The following is a 17286-nucleotide window of genomic DNA, read 5'->3' as shown; positions in this document are numbered from 1 at the left end:
ATATTCCAATCTACCAATCCATCTATTGGGTTTCATACCAGTACCACATTATTGATTTTTGTAGTTCTACAGTATTTTTACATACTTGGTATGTTTTACTATTTTCTTTTTAGAAAGTTCTGCTTTTGTCCTGAGGTCTAGAAAATTTAAAAAAATTTTTCCCACCCCCCAAGGTAAAAAATTATCTGGGATTTTGGTTGGAGCCACAATAAACCTATAATCTAATAAGAACTACTATTTGAGTTTCCTCATTCAGAAATGGACTTCTAATTTTTACAGTTTTTTCTAAATTGTTATTTTTTTTCTAAACTGCCTTTCTTATAGAGGTTATAACTCCTGACTATTTGTTAATTCTGCAAGTGGGATATTTTTCACATCCTATTTTTGAATTGGTTATTAGTGTATCTACCTTGTACAGTATCTAATCAGTTTTGTAAGCTTATTATTTTAATAGTTTTCTACATGATTCTAGTGGGGATTCAAGGAAGGCAATTACATTCTCAATAAGTAATACAAATTTGTCTTTCTTTCTTTATGCATTTTAAAATGCTCACTTCTTGGGATGCCTGGGTGGCTCAGTTGGTTAAGCGGCTGCCTTAGGCTCAGGTCATGATCCCAGCGTCCTGGGATCCAGTCCCACATCGGGCTCCTTGCTCAGCAGGGAACCTGCTTCTCCCTCTGCCTCTGCCTACCACTCTGTCTGCCTGTACTCTCTCTCTCCCTAACAAATAAATAAATTAAAAAAAAATCTAAAAAAAACAAAAAACAAAAAAACCCCGCTCAGTTCTTGTTTTATTGCCTGGAGCCTGAACGACAATAGTAGCAGTTGAGAGTCAGTATGGCCCTATTACTGTTACAGCACGGACTTTAATGGGAAAGGTGTTAGCTTCACTACTAAGTATGCTGTTGCTAGTTAATTTTTAAAAAGTCATCTTTCGCTTTTGTTATTTTAAAAAAAAGGGGGGGGGGGAGTCTTTGATCCCTAACCCACTAATTTCTAAAAATCAGAATGGCTTTTCAGAATCTATCCAAGGTCTTATTTTTAGTATCAAGCTCTGCCCTTTGAGTGAAAACTTACCAAAGTGGAATTACTAGTGAGACAGGAAAGGAAAGAATATCTTAGAGGGTAAAACAAAGCCATTTTTGGAGACTCTGGCCAAATATTTTAGTTGCGGTGTGATCGTAACCACACTTGCTGTGGGACCCAGGTGTTCGGGGACAGGAACCAACCAACCACAGAACTATTTCCCTGCCCTGGCCTCTTAAGGACTTCCCCCCGGGACTGCCCACCGGAGCGGCTCCGGAACCGGAAGCAGAACCGGAACCGGAAGGAGGACTGGAACCGGTGCGCTGCTGACAAGACAAGCGCGTGGTAGAGCGAGAGGCGTGCTGGCACCGCGCGCTGCGCGGTGAAGGAAGCGCCCTCACAGCCTTAGTTCAGAGCAGGGGCGCGGGGCAGCCCCCCAACAGCGGCTAGTGGGGCGCCCTCCCGCTGAGTCCGGGGCCACCGTAACGCCATCTTTCCACAGCAAGGGCTTTAGTGTCATGATGCGGTGCTTACCCTCCTCGGCAGCTTTGTGTACCGGACGTAATCCTCCAGGAACAGAAGGGCGCCCACGACGTCCGCAGGCATTTCAGGGATCTTCTGGCTGCAACGGAGAACACTCTGGATCAGTTCACGGCCTTGCACAGGGCAGGGTGAGTCCGCTCGCTTCTTCACCCGCTTTCTCAACACTTCCGCCCTTGCTAATGAGAGGAGGGTTCATGTGTAAAACTTGTGCAGTTACAGTGCCTGAGGGCCAGGGGCAAACAGAAGTTAGTCATTAAGAGAAGAGCCAGGCCTGTCCGACTCGGGTTTTCCCTTCAAGGCTCTGTTGGGCCTTTCAACGGAACATACCGGAAGCACGAACGCCAGCTCCCAAACTGGCAGACGAGGACTTAAACCTTGTTACTGTTGCCTCTAAATTCCAACGACAGATTACTTAAGTCACAGGGGAAGCCAGTCTCCGGAACCCCCTCCTGATCTGCAGAACACGACCTAGAGGATGAAGTCTGTGCTCACCAGCTCCCGTGGGCCTCCAAACATGGCGCCCGCCGGCTGTCCAGCCTCCTCCCCCTCACCCCCTCAGCCCTCCACGATTCATCTTCGTCGGCCCGCAGGTCCCTGAACAGGCCACACCTTCCCACACCACTGGTCTCTGCCGCTCCAGTTTGCTCTGTCCGTGTACTTGAAAGTAAACTTCTAGGCCCTCTTCCAGTTCCAGCCTGGGTTCTGCCCTCTTTGGAAGTCCTCCCTCCTCCCTGACTCCTCTAGGCGCTTAGGCTTTCATCGTACTTCGTATCTGTCCCCAAGACTCCTAACATTTTCAGTTGTTTTTGTGCGGGCTTCCTTGAGGGCCTGGGTCCTGTCTTTATCTGTTTCCAGCATCTGTGACCGTGGCTGCAGCCAGCCTGTATGGGAAGGTGTCAAATACATACAGCATCTAGTAACTTTCTCTGTGGGATCCTCGTTCATTCATACAACCGCTGTGTTGCCAAGCACTGTTCTGGGGCCGGGGACGCAGCAAAGGCTGTGACAGTCTTGTGGAGCTCACGTTCTTTCTGCACTTCGCAAGGAACTTTAGGTCTTAAAATTATTTCCTGTTTAGGTACAGACTGGCATCTTCTGATTAACATAGAATTTCATGAAACTGGATTACTGATCTGTTTCCCTGATGATTTTTTGCTCTTGAAAAGAAGGCTGAAGAGTGATTACACCTGGAGAAGTTGCCACAGCTCTGGACCTTTTCAGTGTGTGGCCAGGGCTGTCTCTATACTTGCTCTGCTCACCGTGAGGGAAGGGAAGGGGCCTCCGTGCATCCCAGGTTCCTTATGTCACTTCCTTTAGCCAGATCAGAAACCCGGAGCCGCAGCAACACCTGCCTCCTGAGGACCTCTCTCAGGGTCCACAGAAAAATGCTGCGCCACAGCCACACTTTGTAGTCATCAGTGAAGAACAACCAGGATGAAGGACTTGCCAGTTCTTGACAGATGGGAGCTATGAGCTGGGGTGGCAGGTGTGGAGGTTTCTTCCCAATTCCCCTGCACCAAATTGAACTTGGTCCTTGGCTCCCTTGCCATGGTCTGGAGCCCAGACCCAGCATTAGGTTACTAGGTGCCTCCTGTGTTCCTTTGCAACTGACCTCATTTTGTGATCACTACAATCTCATCTCTGAGACTTCCCTACCCTTCCGAACTACCTTCTGTGTTTCAGTTATTAAAAAATGTGCTGTTTGAAGCAAATCTCACCATCTGTCCTAGGAAAACATCCAGCATGTGTTTGTTGTTCAGTGCATTAACTAAGATGGGGAAGAACTCTACTGACTGAGGCTCTTGGGAAAAAGATGCCAGGATTTAAAAAGAATGCAAGGTCACTATGAGCCACGTGTATCCAACGGATGTTAAGAACCTGGTACTACAATTTTAGCTGCCCTGCACTCCACTGGGGGCCCGGGCAGTACTCTCGAAGGGGTTGGCTGTTTTTGGAATCTCAGTACAAGCTTGAGAAACCACAGAAAATGTAGAGAAGAGGGTCAATAGCCAACTGGAACTCCCAGAAGAGGTCACAGACACGGTGAGCAGGCACGACACGGTGAGCAGGCACAGCACGGTGAATAGGAATAGGAACGGGTAGAAGCAGCTTATGTAAAGGAAAAGGAGACCGAAGGCAGCAGCCTGATGTCCACAATGTGGGGTGAAGCAAGGGAAGGAGACTGCATTTATTCTAATTTCAGAGCACAGAGGAAGGCACAACGAGTGACAATTCAGAAACAGGATGGAATTCTCCACACGTCACAATCAGTGACTTTCTGGGGCCAGGCACACAGCCACACGCATCCAGCGTTGCCTTGAGAGGCGACGGTGCCTCACCAGTGGCCGGATCCCAGCAGAGGATGGAGGACTCCTGCCAGGGATGTCTGGGCACTGATTCATGCCCTAGGTGGAAGGTTAACTAAATGGTTCTGAAATCATGTCTGATGAGGACTGCTTTGTGAGGACCTAGACGGTCATTCCCATTAGTTTTTAAGTTAAACTGACCAAAGTAACCAAGTGGTAATCTTCCTGACTTTGGCTGTGCAACATGCCCGAGGAATTTATTTAGGTGCCTGCCTGCCTTTAGGGTAACAGAGGCGGCTCAGGACCCAGCATCTCATGCAAATAACTTTTTTTTCTATCTCAGAAAAGCCACATTTTGGTGGGGTAGGGTGGGAGAAAAAAGGTTTATGAACCTTGTATCCGATAGGAACTTACGTGTGATTTCTGTTCCCTCCTACACCGCCACCCTGGGGCTGTGCCCAGGCTCTGACATGGATGTGCTCCCTGACTCCTACTGAAGGGTAGGGGGCCATCTCAAGCCAGCGCCCCAGCTGGACAGCTCGGGCTCCCTGAGCTCTGAGCACAGTGTTCAGGACAGCAAAAGAACAGGCCTGCACTCTCTTCTCCATGAGGGTCGCTAATCCTGGTCATGACTAGCTCATTCTTGCCAAATCACTGTGGAGTGCACTGAGGGGGCTCCCCCAGCAGGATGACAAAGGATGGGTGCATCTTTGGTTCCCGCCAACAAGGTGTGCCCTGACTTGCTTCGCACAGCAGGGTAAGCAGTGAATTCCCATCTGCACTAGGGAGGTAATGAGAGGAATTTGGAATGTAAGGTCCCCAGCCCACTCTGTAACATTAATTCCTTCAGTACCTTGTGCACTGCTCCACTGTGGAGCGGATAAACTGGCCGATCAGCGCCAGGAACTGTTCAGTGTACCGGGAGTGAAACTGCTTTAGCAGGGTGAGCAATCCCAGGACGAGGGGTGGCCAGTCCACGGGGTCGGCAGGCTTCCGGCAGACCATTCCTGCAAGGAGCCACAAATGAGGAATGAGACCATCAAGCAAAGTGCTTGCCTTTGGTGATGTTCATTCAGTGGCCATGTCTGTGATCATCCAAGTGTTTGGGGACCGCACCACTGCCAGCAGATGACTATCTGGAGGGAATGACAACTCTGGACTCATTTGAATTGGGCCTGGGGTCGGTGGGGGCTTCCGGTGGTCTGATGCAACATAGTAACGATGGCAATGGTGACTGATTTTTATAATCACTGTCTCCTTTGGGTAATACGTGCCATTGTAGGAAAGTTGAAAGTTAAAAATGAAGGGAAATCAGAAGGTGAACGTTACCTATAAGCATCTTCTGTTAGTGGCAGCATAGTAGTGTTAGATGTGCTGAACCACTCTCTCAAATGAAAGCAGTTTAAATCTTGGATCACATAACTAAGAAGTATCTTTAAACACTATGTTGAACCTTATACAATAAAAGATCTGCAGGAGCCTAGACTCTAGACAGAAGGAAATGTGAGAGTGAGTAAGCACCAAAGCCGGTTTTTGCACTAAGAATTTCTGCAGCAATCTGGAGACCTTGGCCTTCTGCCCAGATGGCTACAAGGGGTCCAGGAGCTAGAGCTTAGACTCTTTGAGGGGAAACACAATACTGAAAAAGAACAAAGAAGACTTACATCACCTGATTTCAAGACTTATTATAAAGTTATAGTAATCAAGGCAGTATTGGCATGAGGATAAAGAGATCAATGGAACAGAAGAAAAATCCAGAAATAGTCCCACCCTTATATGAACAATTCAATTTCCAGAGATATCTCAACAATTTAATGGAGAATGAAAATCTTTTCAATAAATGGTGCTGAAACTAGATAGCCTTACACTGTACCTAGAAAGTAATTTTAAATGGACCATAGACCTCAGTGTAAGAGCTAAGACCACAAAGCTTCTAGGACAAAACAAAACATAGAAGACTATCTTCATGACTTTAGGGTTAGTCAAAGATTTCTTAGGATACAGAAAGGACAATTATAAAGGAAAACTGGATAAATCGGATATTATCAGTATTGAACATTTCTGCTCATTAAAGTCACCAGCAAGACAATGAACAGGTAAACCAGAGTGTGTGAGAAAAACTCAGTATCTAATAAAGAATTTGTATCCATGATATATAAATAACTCTTACAACTCAGTGATTGAAAAAAAAGCTATTGACCTTATTTAAAAACAGGAAAAAGACTTGAACACTTAAAGATAGAAAGAATGCCCAAAAAGCACATTAAAAAGTGCTCAATATCATGACTCATTAGGGGAGGATAAATGAAAACTATGAGATACCACATACTGCCATTAGAACGGTTAAAATTAAAAAAACTAACATTGCCAAATGCTTCTGGGATGTAAAACATACAACACTTTGGAGAAGACATTAGGCCAGACAGGCCTTCAGATCCCGCATCTGGATTCTTGTGAAGACTGGGCCAGCCCTTACTTAAACCAGAGATGCCCAAACAAGTTATCCTGATTTCCCTAACCTGGGTCTTGGCAATTCTGAATTTACTCAGTGCCCACTGCACCAGACAATGATGGTAATCAGAACATGGAGAAATGACCCTTTCCAGGTGGAGAGCAGTAGCGACGCTTACAAAAGCTTCTTTCCTCTCTGAATGTGGCCCACAGAGATTCTGCCTTAAAGACAGACCAAGGCAGGCAGGCATTTCTTAGATCAGTCTTGAGAGCAATGCACAGCAAGGTTACATATGTGTTTTCTGGGTCTCCAAACACCCTGATGTTTCTTCCTATTCCTACTTTTCATTATTTTGTCTCTCAGATTAACACAATCTAATTCATGAAAAGAACTGTTGTCAGATATAGAAACATCTCTAGGACATGAAGGGGTTTACTTGTTTTGTTTAAAGATCTGGAATTCGATGGAATAGTGAAATGCTTCCTATGAGCAGCTAAGAATGAGACCAGTGAACAGTCTTTAATGAAGACGAGATTATCTTCATGCACTGATGTGTCCATCATTATGAAGGGTCATGTATTCTTGTTTAGTTCTAACACAGAGACAACAGAGGGACAACACGACTCTTGAGATGAACTCCTAAGTCCACCCTGGGGTGGTTCTTTACGTTGATTTTGACCAATATACAGAAAAGGACTTAGCATCAGGGCAGCGCTTGTTCTGTGCCACATAACATATTAGGTATTTAAAAAAATCTGGTTGGCCTGAGAGGTTAAGTAACTTGGCCAAAGTCACACAGGTGAGCACTGGTGGAGCCGGAATCCGGACTCATGTTCGTCCCTCAGTCCCAACAGCAGTATTACCAGGGCCCACCATGCTCTGCATTCTGCGGCAGGGGCATGTCCTCACGGGAGCTGTGTCTGGAATCAAAGAGTATCTCTGAATGAGAGAATAAAAACCTTACAGCCATTCCACATCTTTATCCTTAAAAAGTTTATGGAATAGGAAGGGGAACTAGTTCAAGTAAGAAATTCATTTTGAAATTGCTGGTTAAGAAGTAGCACATTTACAGGAAAGCGCTATGATACTTTTAAAGGAAATTAAACTCGATAGTGGATCTGACAAAGCTCAACTTCGATATAAAGTTTGGAGGCAGAGGAAGGACCTGGGAAGCTATTAGAAAAGTGTTTATAAAAATAGTCAAAGTGATCAATGGCAAAAAAAAAAAACAAAAAAACTGAGGCTCTGTGCTTGCACAGGACAAACATACTGAAAGCTTCGGTAGTTTGTACCGAATCGTTTCACGTGTCATCACAGGTATAGACCTCGTAAAGTACTGGGTATGCCTGTGTCAATCTTGCCTTCACTGTACTGTTACTTTTCATATTGCAGCGCCTGCTATGCGGGAGGCACATGGCACCCGTGAGAATGGGACGGTAACCAAAGGAAGTTTCTCTCACACCATCATCAGCTGCCTAAACATTAAAGAGAGAAGTAAAGATCCCACGCATTTTACAAATTGGTTAATTAGTCTTTGGAAATTAAGGGTGGACTACATTTGGTTAATGGTAAATCCACCGTCTACACCTCACGAAGGGACATTGTAATTCACAGGCTCCAAGTCGTGCATTTTATCAGCATGCCTCTGACTAAGGAAAGATCTCATCGGTGACACAGCATTCTCCATACAAAGAGCTGGTTTGTGAGGTATTAATCCGTTATTGTGTTACGGTGACTTCTTGTAAGGAATGCCATACGGTACCTAGGTTTTTGTTGTACTGAAGTTTTGGCAACTGTGCGATCAAAAATAGGAAGTTGACAACTGGAAAGTAGGGTAAGCGCTTTGTTGTGATGTATATCTGGAAAGAGAGAGGTAAGAAAAATTGATGGCTTCTTCCCAAGGTACAATACCGCAAAACCCATGTTCAAACGGAAAGCTTCCGTTTTCTTTCATTTTGCTCTTCAAGCTACCGAAAACAGGATGGTTCCACTGATCTGCTGCCTGCAGAGTCTGATGTAACACCACTGATCCCTGCAAACATAAATACCTATATAAAAATGAGCCCTTCCGGGAAAGAAACAATTTTGTTTGGAGCTGAGCAGTTACTTTCCCCTCGGATACTCTTCATGTCATTCCCAAAGGGAGAGGGAAAAGGGTGATGAGTGAGGATGGGACATGTCACGGAGCAGTCTTGTGTGCACACAATACGGTCCGGGCATACCCAGCCACCTCCCTCCCTCAAATTCCTGGGAGGCTTGGCTCTGGTCAGACTGCCTGCCTCCAGTGCTCGCCCGTGTGGAGCCCTGGGGAAGTCATCAGCCTCTGAGCCTCGAGTTCCTCACCCGACGATGGCCCGTTTCATGGGGCTGCTGAGATGACGGGACATCACCCAAAGTCGGGACTAACAGGGCTTCACACAAGGTGAGCACTCATAAATTGTTAGCTGCTGATTAGGTTCACAAGCTTTTGTCCAAAACCCAGGGGATCATACAGATTTCCTATTTTACAGGTTTTAGAAAGGTCATATGGTCCAGGGTGACACCCTATCATCAAAGTCATCAGTATTTCTGCATCAAAACATGAATATTCATAGAAGTACAAATAGCCTTATGTCAGTTTGGGCCAAGTTTTGCCACCAAATAAGATGTGGCACAAACTTGGTGAAAACCTTTCAGCTCACAGAGGTTTTTAGAAGTCAGAATTGCAGAATAAAGTCTGTGGCCCCGGATTACGGTTGTGATTACTGTCAGCCATGAGGGAAGCATCTTTGGGCCCCAAGAATCAATGCCATCACTTAGCAGCAGTTCAAATAAGAAACCCCAGACAAACCCCAAACTGATCTCCTATAGATAAGAGTATCTCACTTTTTAAGGAACCATGGCAAACATGGTATCACCTGATTCCCACGGCCTGCATCAGGGAGAAAAAGCATGATTATCCTATCACTCATGGGAAACGAACTCAGGAAGGGAGGGGGCTTAGGAGATTGGAAGTTCTGGGGTTCAGGCTCTCCCAATATTTTAGCAAGTGATCTGTTCTCTGGGCCAAATCTCCGTGGGGACCATCCATCTCACACCACTCCACTCCATACTTGAGTCATTGACCTTATTCAATGGGTTGTGGATGCCAGCTGCCTCCAGGTAGGCTGTGATCTCGTATAAGAGCGTGTTGTCTTCTTTGGGGTAAGGGAGTGAAGGGTCCTGATAATGGGCTTCAATATCTGCCAGGAGAGCCCTATGTGAAGAAAAACAAAACAACACAGAACAGGGATAAATGTTAGAGATGAACGCAATTCATACAACAGTTAACATGGGCTATGATGATCTTTCCAGGCCTTGGTTTCATTTGTAAAATGAGGGCTTGATCCTCCTAATTCTTAATTTCCATACCTGTGATTGGTTGTTCAGTGGCAAATGCGACCTAGAATGACTTTATCTTTTGTAGTTAACTCAAATTGAATGCTTTTGCTGTTCCAATTTTTATGAACTGATGGAACTGTTTTCAATACCTGCTTTGTCAAAAGCAGTGATTTACTGACTGGCAAGAAGAGGTTACTTATTTTAGAGTAGAGACTGGGAATGAGAGCAAGTTGCTGGGGAGGTGGAGGATATGACTATCCTTCGAGACGTGTGCCCATAGCCAGTCCTGGTAATTAGCATGCTTCAAACAGCCCTCTGGATGATCAGTGACTCAGTCCTACAGAAATCAGGTGTGGATTTTGGTAATAATTGCTTTCTTAATCTGTGTAAGTCCTTAGCACAATGTCTGATGTGTACTAAGTGATCACTAGGTGTTGACTGAATGAATGAATTCATCAATAACGAGAGAGAGAGAGAGCAAGACCAAGGGACAAGACTGAGGAAAGAGGCTTATAAAGACAGATTTGATTATCCCTGGGATGCCAGGCTCTGAATTCAGACAGCCTTCTTAACTGAAAGGAGTGTTAAAGGGTAAGTACGAAGAAATTGGGGTGCTGATCGATAATGAACAATCCAGGCCCCTGGATGGCTGTTTTGAATGCAGGCACTTACTTATTGAGATTCTCCAGAGCGGCTGCCAGATGTTTGGAGTCAAACCGACAAGAGTAATTGAGTTCATTGGCAATCTGTTGTCTCAGGATCTGCATCTGCCCCACCTGGGAATGAGCAAGAGGAAGAAGAGGTAGAACACACAGTGCTTCCCGGTGACAGTGAGGAGGCAAACGCGAAGATGACAATTTTTTACTGGAAGGATCACAATGTTCTACAGGAAAATCTAAGGATTTCCTGGACTGGCTCCATGGCTAAGACCAGCGTCATTCTGGATGGAGCACAAGGAACATTTGGATAGACTCCTGTATGCCAACCTCAAGTATCTCTGAAGTCCAGTATTTTACAAAGTGACATAATGGTCATTTGTTCACATGTTAAAGGTGTCTGTTCTGAAGCTGTATTTATGATCTTTTGAAATAAGTTCTCCAAGCTTAGTAGTGCTAATGAGAAGCCCTACTTCCTTCATTTGTTCTAAGCTGAACTTTCTTGACTCCCAAAAGATGTTGTATCATTGTTACCCCGAAAATTTGGTGAATATAAGCCTAGGATTACAGATCATATACTACAGATCGTATAACAACCTGGGTTATAAAATAAACTATAAAATCTTCCAAAAATGCCCTTCTAACAATGATAATCCCTTATCCAAGGGTTCCTAAACTTGTTATGGTACCTTGGACCTCTTTGGGAATCTGGTGAAGCCTATCGACACTGTCTTAGAATAATTCTTTTCAATGTGCAAAATAGGGGTGCCTGGCTGGCTCAGTACAGCATGTGGCTCTTGATCTTGGGGTTATAAATTTCAGCCCCACACTGGGTGTAGAGATTACTTAAAAAAAAATCTTTCAAATAAAATAAATGTACAGAATAAAAACATGTAGAATACCAATGGAAGCCAGCTGTATGTCAGCATGGCAGATTAAGTACTTCATTTCCAAGTAGTGATGAGCATAAATGGTATCTGGAGATGTCTATAACCCCTGTCCAGTGATAGGAAACTATCTTTGGGTCAGGTCTGGGGCAGAGTTCAGATTGTTCCAACAAGTTCAATTTGTTGGCATCATAAAGTCAAAAATAAATTTTTTGTGCTTGTAAATTTCTTTTCTATCTAGGAAAGCTATCCCCAAAAGATTAGCAAAAGGGAGAGGAGGAATCAGAGGGAGGACTGTTTTTTGATGTAGCAAGTGAGGGAGAAAGGACACGGTGGCTGAGAGCAGAGAAAAGTTAAGAAAAAAAGAGAACGGCCTTCTCTTTTTCTTTAAGAAAAGATCTTATTTAGATAAATGGAGCTTGTAAGTTAAAAGTGTTAAATGATCTCAGATGTGTTACTTTTGACCACTATTGTTACTAGATTATTCTACTTACATGAAGGAAATAAAATCCAGAAAGTGTTCTAAGAACTCTTTTATTAATAGAAAAATATTATTATTTAAAAATTAGAATAGGGCAAGGCCAAGAAGATAGTGGGTTACTTCGGGCCACTCAAGAATGTCCTTCCAACCCTTTGTCTGGCCCATGTACTTCTTGCTTAATTCTAGATACTCTATGTCCAGGATTCCCTCGAAAGGAAGCCGAGATAAGGGCAGTTTAACCTAACTTGTTCTTCTTTAAAGCATATTCAGTCTCCATGACCAACATTTTCTCTTCCATGCTCACTTACTCCAAGCCATTAAGATGATTCTGGAGGCTGAGCAGCCTGGGAGCTGATGTACTCAGTCTACCTATTTGCCCTTCTAGAGAGATCTTTGGACTGTTGGTCTTTCTCCATTTCTCTGGAGTCACACTGCCCAGCGCAGCAGCCACAGTTGCATGTGGCTCTTTAAATGTAAAGTGAATAAAAGTTAAAATTCAGTTTCTCACTCCCACAAGTCACATCTTAAATGCTCAGTAGCTACATGCAGCTAGAGGCTACCATCAGGCAGTACAGAATATTTCTATCACTGATCCACATTAGCCAAAGACAAACAGACAAATCTGTCCTTGAGGGATTTATGTAAAGATCACTGACTTAGACAAATACTTGGTTATTACTGAATTACCAGCAATTACAACTCAGAGATCTGTAAGAGCCACTGGGGAACCTCTTCGAAGCATCCACGTAATCTCCCTCAGGCTGCCCAACCTCATGTCATTCTCCACTCTTCCTATAGAGGGCTTCCCAACAATTAGAAATTTAGCCTGAGAAGCTCTCAGTATCTGGAAATCATGTGGCTAAAAAAGTGTCAGACATCTATAACAAGAGGATATCCAGCAGAGTCAAAGGCTCTGTATGTTACCTATTCTAAGTTCCCAAATTAAAAAAGAAAAAAAAATTTCACTGCAATTATGGGAAATAGACTGTGAATTTGGCTTAGACACCATCAGTACCATCTCAATGAACAACCAATATAATTGGGAACAAGAGAATGGGACGTCTCCAAATTCCCACAGCAGCCTAAACTTTTCCTGTGGTAGGGGAGCCTTTAAACTGTGAATTGGTTTTCCACCAGGAAACCTACTCTTTCCTACTAGACTAAGTGGGCTTTCTGAGGAGGCAGCGAGTGTTTCCTTTAACTCCGTGTCTCACAGCAAGGGATGCTGCTTCACACTTAGTGACTACTCAACAAAGCAGTGCTGAATGTCTTGGATCATCATGTGATGAGAGGAAGACCACACAGAAGACACAGAGGGTTCCCAGAGCTGACACTATGGCGTGAAGACAGGAAAGCAGATGACCGAATTCTAAAGTAACTTAGATTTCCATCCAACAAGTTAATCTCATTTCACTTTCTTACTCATTTCTAAAGACAACAGTGTTCTATTCATGGTGTGATGATAACTTACATCCCAGAGAACTTGGCTTTCCAACATCTGTGCAGACCCAAGAGAGGGGAAAGACAATGTCCTGTTCTAGCACCTACTTGGAGCAGATCAGAGCTGTACACTCACAGAATAGCTCATTAAATAAACTTGTTATGTCAGGATGGAACACCATTGAGGAAGAAGATTTCCATTCCTTCGTGTGAAAGCACTTCTTGCCCGAAGTCATTTAAAAACAAAACAAAATGGTTCTCTTTGGTGAAAGGAGAACGACAGGCCAATCAATGAAAAACACAGGACCAGTTCCAGAATGGATGATTAAGGACAACTAATTTAGAAATAACGATACACTGAAGTGTTGTATGTTTGCTTTGATGACAAGTGTGGCTTTGTTTAAGTAACAAAGTTATAAAAAAACAATAATTAAAAAAATATGGTATTGATTTCGCCCTCTCTCAACATACCTTCATGATAGCCTCAAGATAAGATGTCCAAATCTTCTGTGTTTTGGCAATGGCGGAAAAATAAATTTTATTCGAATTTGCTGAAAAGTTAAAATATAATTTTCTGTTTAGTAAAAATGGAAAAGCTAGCGTTATCTCTGTCTCAGGCCTCTTTCAGAACACTTACCTACTATGCTTTTCAGGGGGCTGACAGCATTCATGAGAGTTTTCAAAGTATCCTGTACAGTTCTGTCTTTCAGGATAATTTTCTGAAACATACTGAGGAAATTCTAAAACAAGAAGACATGCAAGGAACTAAATAATCATCATGAATAGAAGTATAAATATAAATAAATAAAATGAATACAGTGAATAATACTTCAGTTAACTAAAGTGCTGTACAGGACACAGCCTGGCCTAAGTCACAGGACGCTATAAAGGATGACAGGGAGGCAGCAACTTCCGGTTCCTGTTAGAAACATCCCCTACTTGGAGGAGTTGCTGGTTTTGAAGAGAGTCTCAACTTCCTCACATGAAACTCCCCAGACCAGTCTACACATAAAAATACTGTGCAAACCAAAGAAATTCTAGTTTATGCTCCTTTCTTATGTGCCTAAAAAGAAGCATGCGTGTGTGTCTGGTAGAGGAAAGCATGAAAGAAAAGCTAAGTGAGCTCACATCTCTCCCAGGGAGGCAGGAAGCATGCACTGAAGCTGAAAGGCTCACCTGGAGCTCCTTGACAATCATAAAGCACAGAAGCCTGTCTAACCCATTCAGACCAAAAGTCCCCAAGGTGGTCTGGATTTCTGAGAAGAGGCGACTGCTGGTTACTTCTTGGTGAGTTTTCATATCATACCAAGTGTTCAGCTGGTCAATGTGACAGGTCATTCTGAAAGAAAAACAAATACTCAAAATCCAAAAGCAGCTCAGAATGAGTTCATCCTGAGGAGATGTGGGACACAACAGGATTTAGGCATCAGATATAAGGAAGGACAGTTATGTGATCTGTTTAATAACCTCTGTATCTGGGCACCCAGTGTATCTCACCACGAATGCCCAATTACAAGGCAAAATTCCTTCAAAGCTGGCATAGGGGGCCTTAAATCATTGTTGAGCGGGCTAAAAATATATGCCCAGATGCCATGCCTGGGGTTTGACTGGGTAGATCTGGAGTGGAAACCCAGCCTCTGAAATTCTAGTAAGCACCAGATGATATGGCCCCAAGTCAAGAACCAGGACATCTCTTTGCTGAAATGAGGCACGGGAAGAGAGGCATACATCTGGAAGGGAATGGGAAGAATGAGATTATTGCCAGAACTGAATTCTACTTTTAAACTTTGAAGTGTCCTGCTCCTGTCACCCAGTACTGGCGTTCTGAATGTGTCACTTGAGAGGCTCCCAGTGTCGATGAATCAGTCAATAATATGTCATGGAAATTGCAATCCTAATGCTTAGTCCTCTCTCTGAGTCTTAACACGGCACTAGATGGAGAGTCTTCTAGAAGGGCTTCAGTGACCCACACTTGGGTGTCAAGAAAGCAGGAGTTATAAAACATTTTGGATCATTTACTCCTTTTGGTCCATGAGTCATAGACAAAACTCACTTGTGCTTGAATTTTTGGAAGTTTACATATGGAGTGTCAAGTTGCCTAACTTTTGAGAGACCACATAAGCTGGAATTTGAAGGCAGTACAGAAGAGCCACGTCATAAAGACATTCAACTTACACAAATCCAACAATGCACTCACTCCTGGACAGAGAGAGAAGGGAAGTCATCTCTCCCGGGGTAATTCCACCAACCACTCCACTCACTGAGCATGTGCACGGGGCGAAACACCAGACAGAAAACAGGAGCCTGCTCTTCCCTTAGTTGGGCTTAGTACTGACTGCCTCATCAGAAGCTCGACTGAGAAAAAGGTGGAAAATTAGACATAAAGAGAGAAGTGTGCAAGTCTCTCCCTAAAATATTCTTAACGGCAATTCGATTTTATGAGATTTTCACCCATGTGACTGTATGTGCACTGTGATCGACTGCATGCAAAGCTATGCGGCCTGCCCTTGGATGGCACGCTATTTAAGAGTTGGGGCCCTGAGTCAGAGGGCTGGTATGTGTCTGGGGCTACCACTTAGACTCAGACTTTGGATAAGTGACTTGACTTTTCTGTGCCTCAGTTACTTCTCTTTTTTTTTATTTTTATTTTATATATTTTTTTAAAGATTATTTATTTATTTATTTATTTGACAAAGAGAGAGAGAGATCACAAGTAGGCAGAGAGGCAGGCAGAGACAGAGGAGGAAGCAGGCTCCCCGCTGAGCAGAGAGCCCGATGCGGGGCTCGATCCCAGGACCCTGAGATCATGACCTGAGCCGAAGGCAGTGGCTTAATCCACTGAGCCACCCAGGCACCCCTCAGTTACTTCTCTTTAACATGGGAAGAATAACAACGCCTACCTCAGAGATTGCTGTAATGAGTAAATGAAGGAATGTGTACCACAGGCTGAGAAGCGCATGCAAGTGCATGGGTGTGTGGATAATCTTCAAAGGTCAGGATCTGGCAAGTGCAAGACTCAGTGACTGGAATGGGACATTGTGCCACAGTTACACTGGAACAGATGAGCACTTTGTAATCAAAAGTTTTCATATTATCAGGGAGTCCACAGGCCAAGTGAGTAGAACATTAGTTGGAAAGCAAGAGGAGCACAAAACTAAAGGTGGCTGAACAGACCTTAGATTTCTTTTAATCTCTATTTCCTAGGACTGGGGTCTCCTCAGGCACACTGCGGACAACACCCAGTCTCAAAAAACGTGACTCTAATAAGCACATTAGAATGAATCCAAGTGTGGTGAGAACGTGCGTGTGATCTGAGGAAAATGTTCAGAGACTTCTATTGTCCACTGTGTTCAAGGCCCAGTGAAATTCAGATACACCTACTTGGGGTCTGTGATCCTCAGGATTTCTCTGCAGAGTCGACCAATAAATGTTACGGACTCATCCACAGGGGTAAACTTTGGTATTGGAATATGTGTAGACTGGTACATACTCTGCCAATCCTGAATCTAGAAACCAAACCATAAATATTTAGTACAATTAGCCCTTCAACCACATGAGGCCCAGGGCACTGACCCCCACACTGTTGAAAATCCACATGCAACTTCTGATTCCCTTAAAACTTAACTACTAAAATACAACAAAAACCAAAAAAACCCCAAAAAAACCCCAGAACAAAACAACAAAAAACTTAGCTACTAATTAATAGCCTACTGTTTACCAGCAAAGCCTTATCAATAACATAATTAGCACATATTTTATATATGTATTATATACTGATTCATACAATAACATAAGGTAGAGAAAAGTGTTAAGAAAATCATAAGAGAAAATATATTTTACAGTACCACACTATATCTACCAGAAAAAATCCGTGTGTAAATGGACCCATATGTTCAAACCCGTGCTGTTCAAGGTCAACTGCACATCTTTGATAAGATAACCTACTTTTTCTTTTTCCACATAGTTTTACAAATATGATGTTGTATAAACAGTGACAATAAATGCTCCTTGGTTTTGGAGAGGAAACTTAAAACTGCATTAATAGCTCCCAGAAATGCCACATGTAACATTTATAAAAAAAGAAATATTTGTGACAAGTGAAGTGACTGAGAAATGAGAAGAGACACAGACTTT

General features: G+C 43.5%; 1 protein-coding gene across 1 annotated transcript in view; it reads right to left on the bottom strand.

Moving 5' to 3' along the window:
- The window catches only part of WASHC5 (WASH complex subunit 5), a 61221-nt gene that overhangs the window by 2190 nt on the left and 41745 nt on the right, over positions 1 to 17286 (bottom strand). Inside the window, exons 20-28 of the mRNA XM_045998615.1 lie at positions 16534 to 16658; positions 14329 to 14491; positions 13790 to 13892; positions 13624 to 13703; positions 10361 to 10464; positions 9434 to 9563; positions 8091 to 8187; positions 4730 to 4883; positions 1562 to 1649 (exon numbers count right to left, since the gene is read on the bottom strand). Of these exons, the coding sequence (XP_045854571.1) occupies positions 1562 to 1649; positions 4730 to 4883; positions 8091 to 8187; positions 9434 to 9563; positions 10361 to 10464; positions 13624 to 13703; positions 13790 to 13892; positions 14329 to 14491; positions 16534 to 16658 (1044 nt within the window). The remainder of the gene's footprint in view (positions 1 to 1561; positions 1650 to 4729; positions 4884 to 8090; positions 8188 to 9433; positions 9564 to 10360; positions 10465 to 13623; positions 13704 to 13789; positions 13893 to 14328; positions 14492 to 16533; positions 16659 to 17286) is intronic.

Source organism: Meles meles, chromosome 1, assembly GCF_922984935.1.
Source record: "Meles meles chromosome 1, mMelMel3.1 paternal haplotype, whole genome shotgun sequence".
In the NCBI taxonomy this organism is placed as follows: domain Eukaryota; kingdom Metazoa; phylum Chordata; class Mammalia; order Carnivora; family Mustelidae; genus Meles; species Meles meles.
Note: the sequence above shows the minus strand (reverse complement) of the source record. Positions and strands in the feature narration are given on the sequence as shown.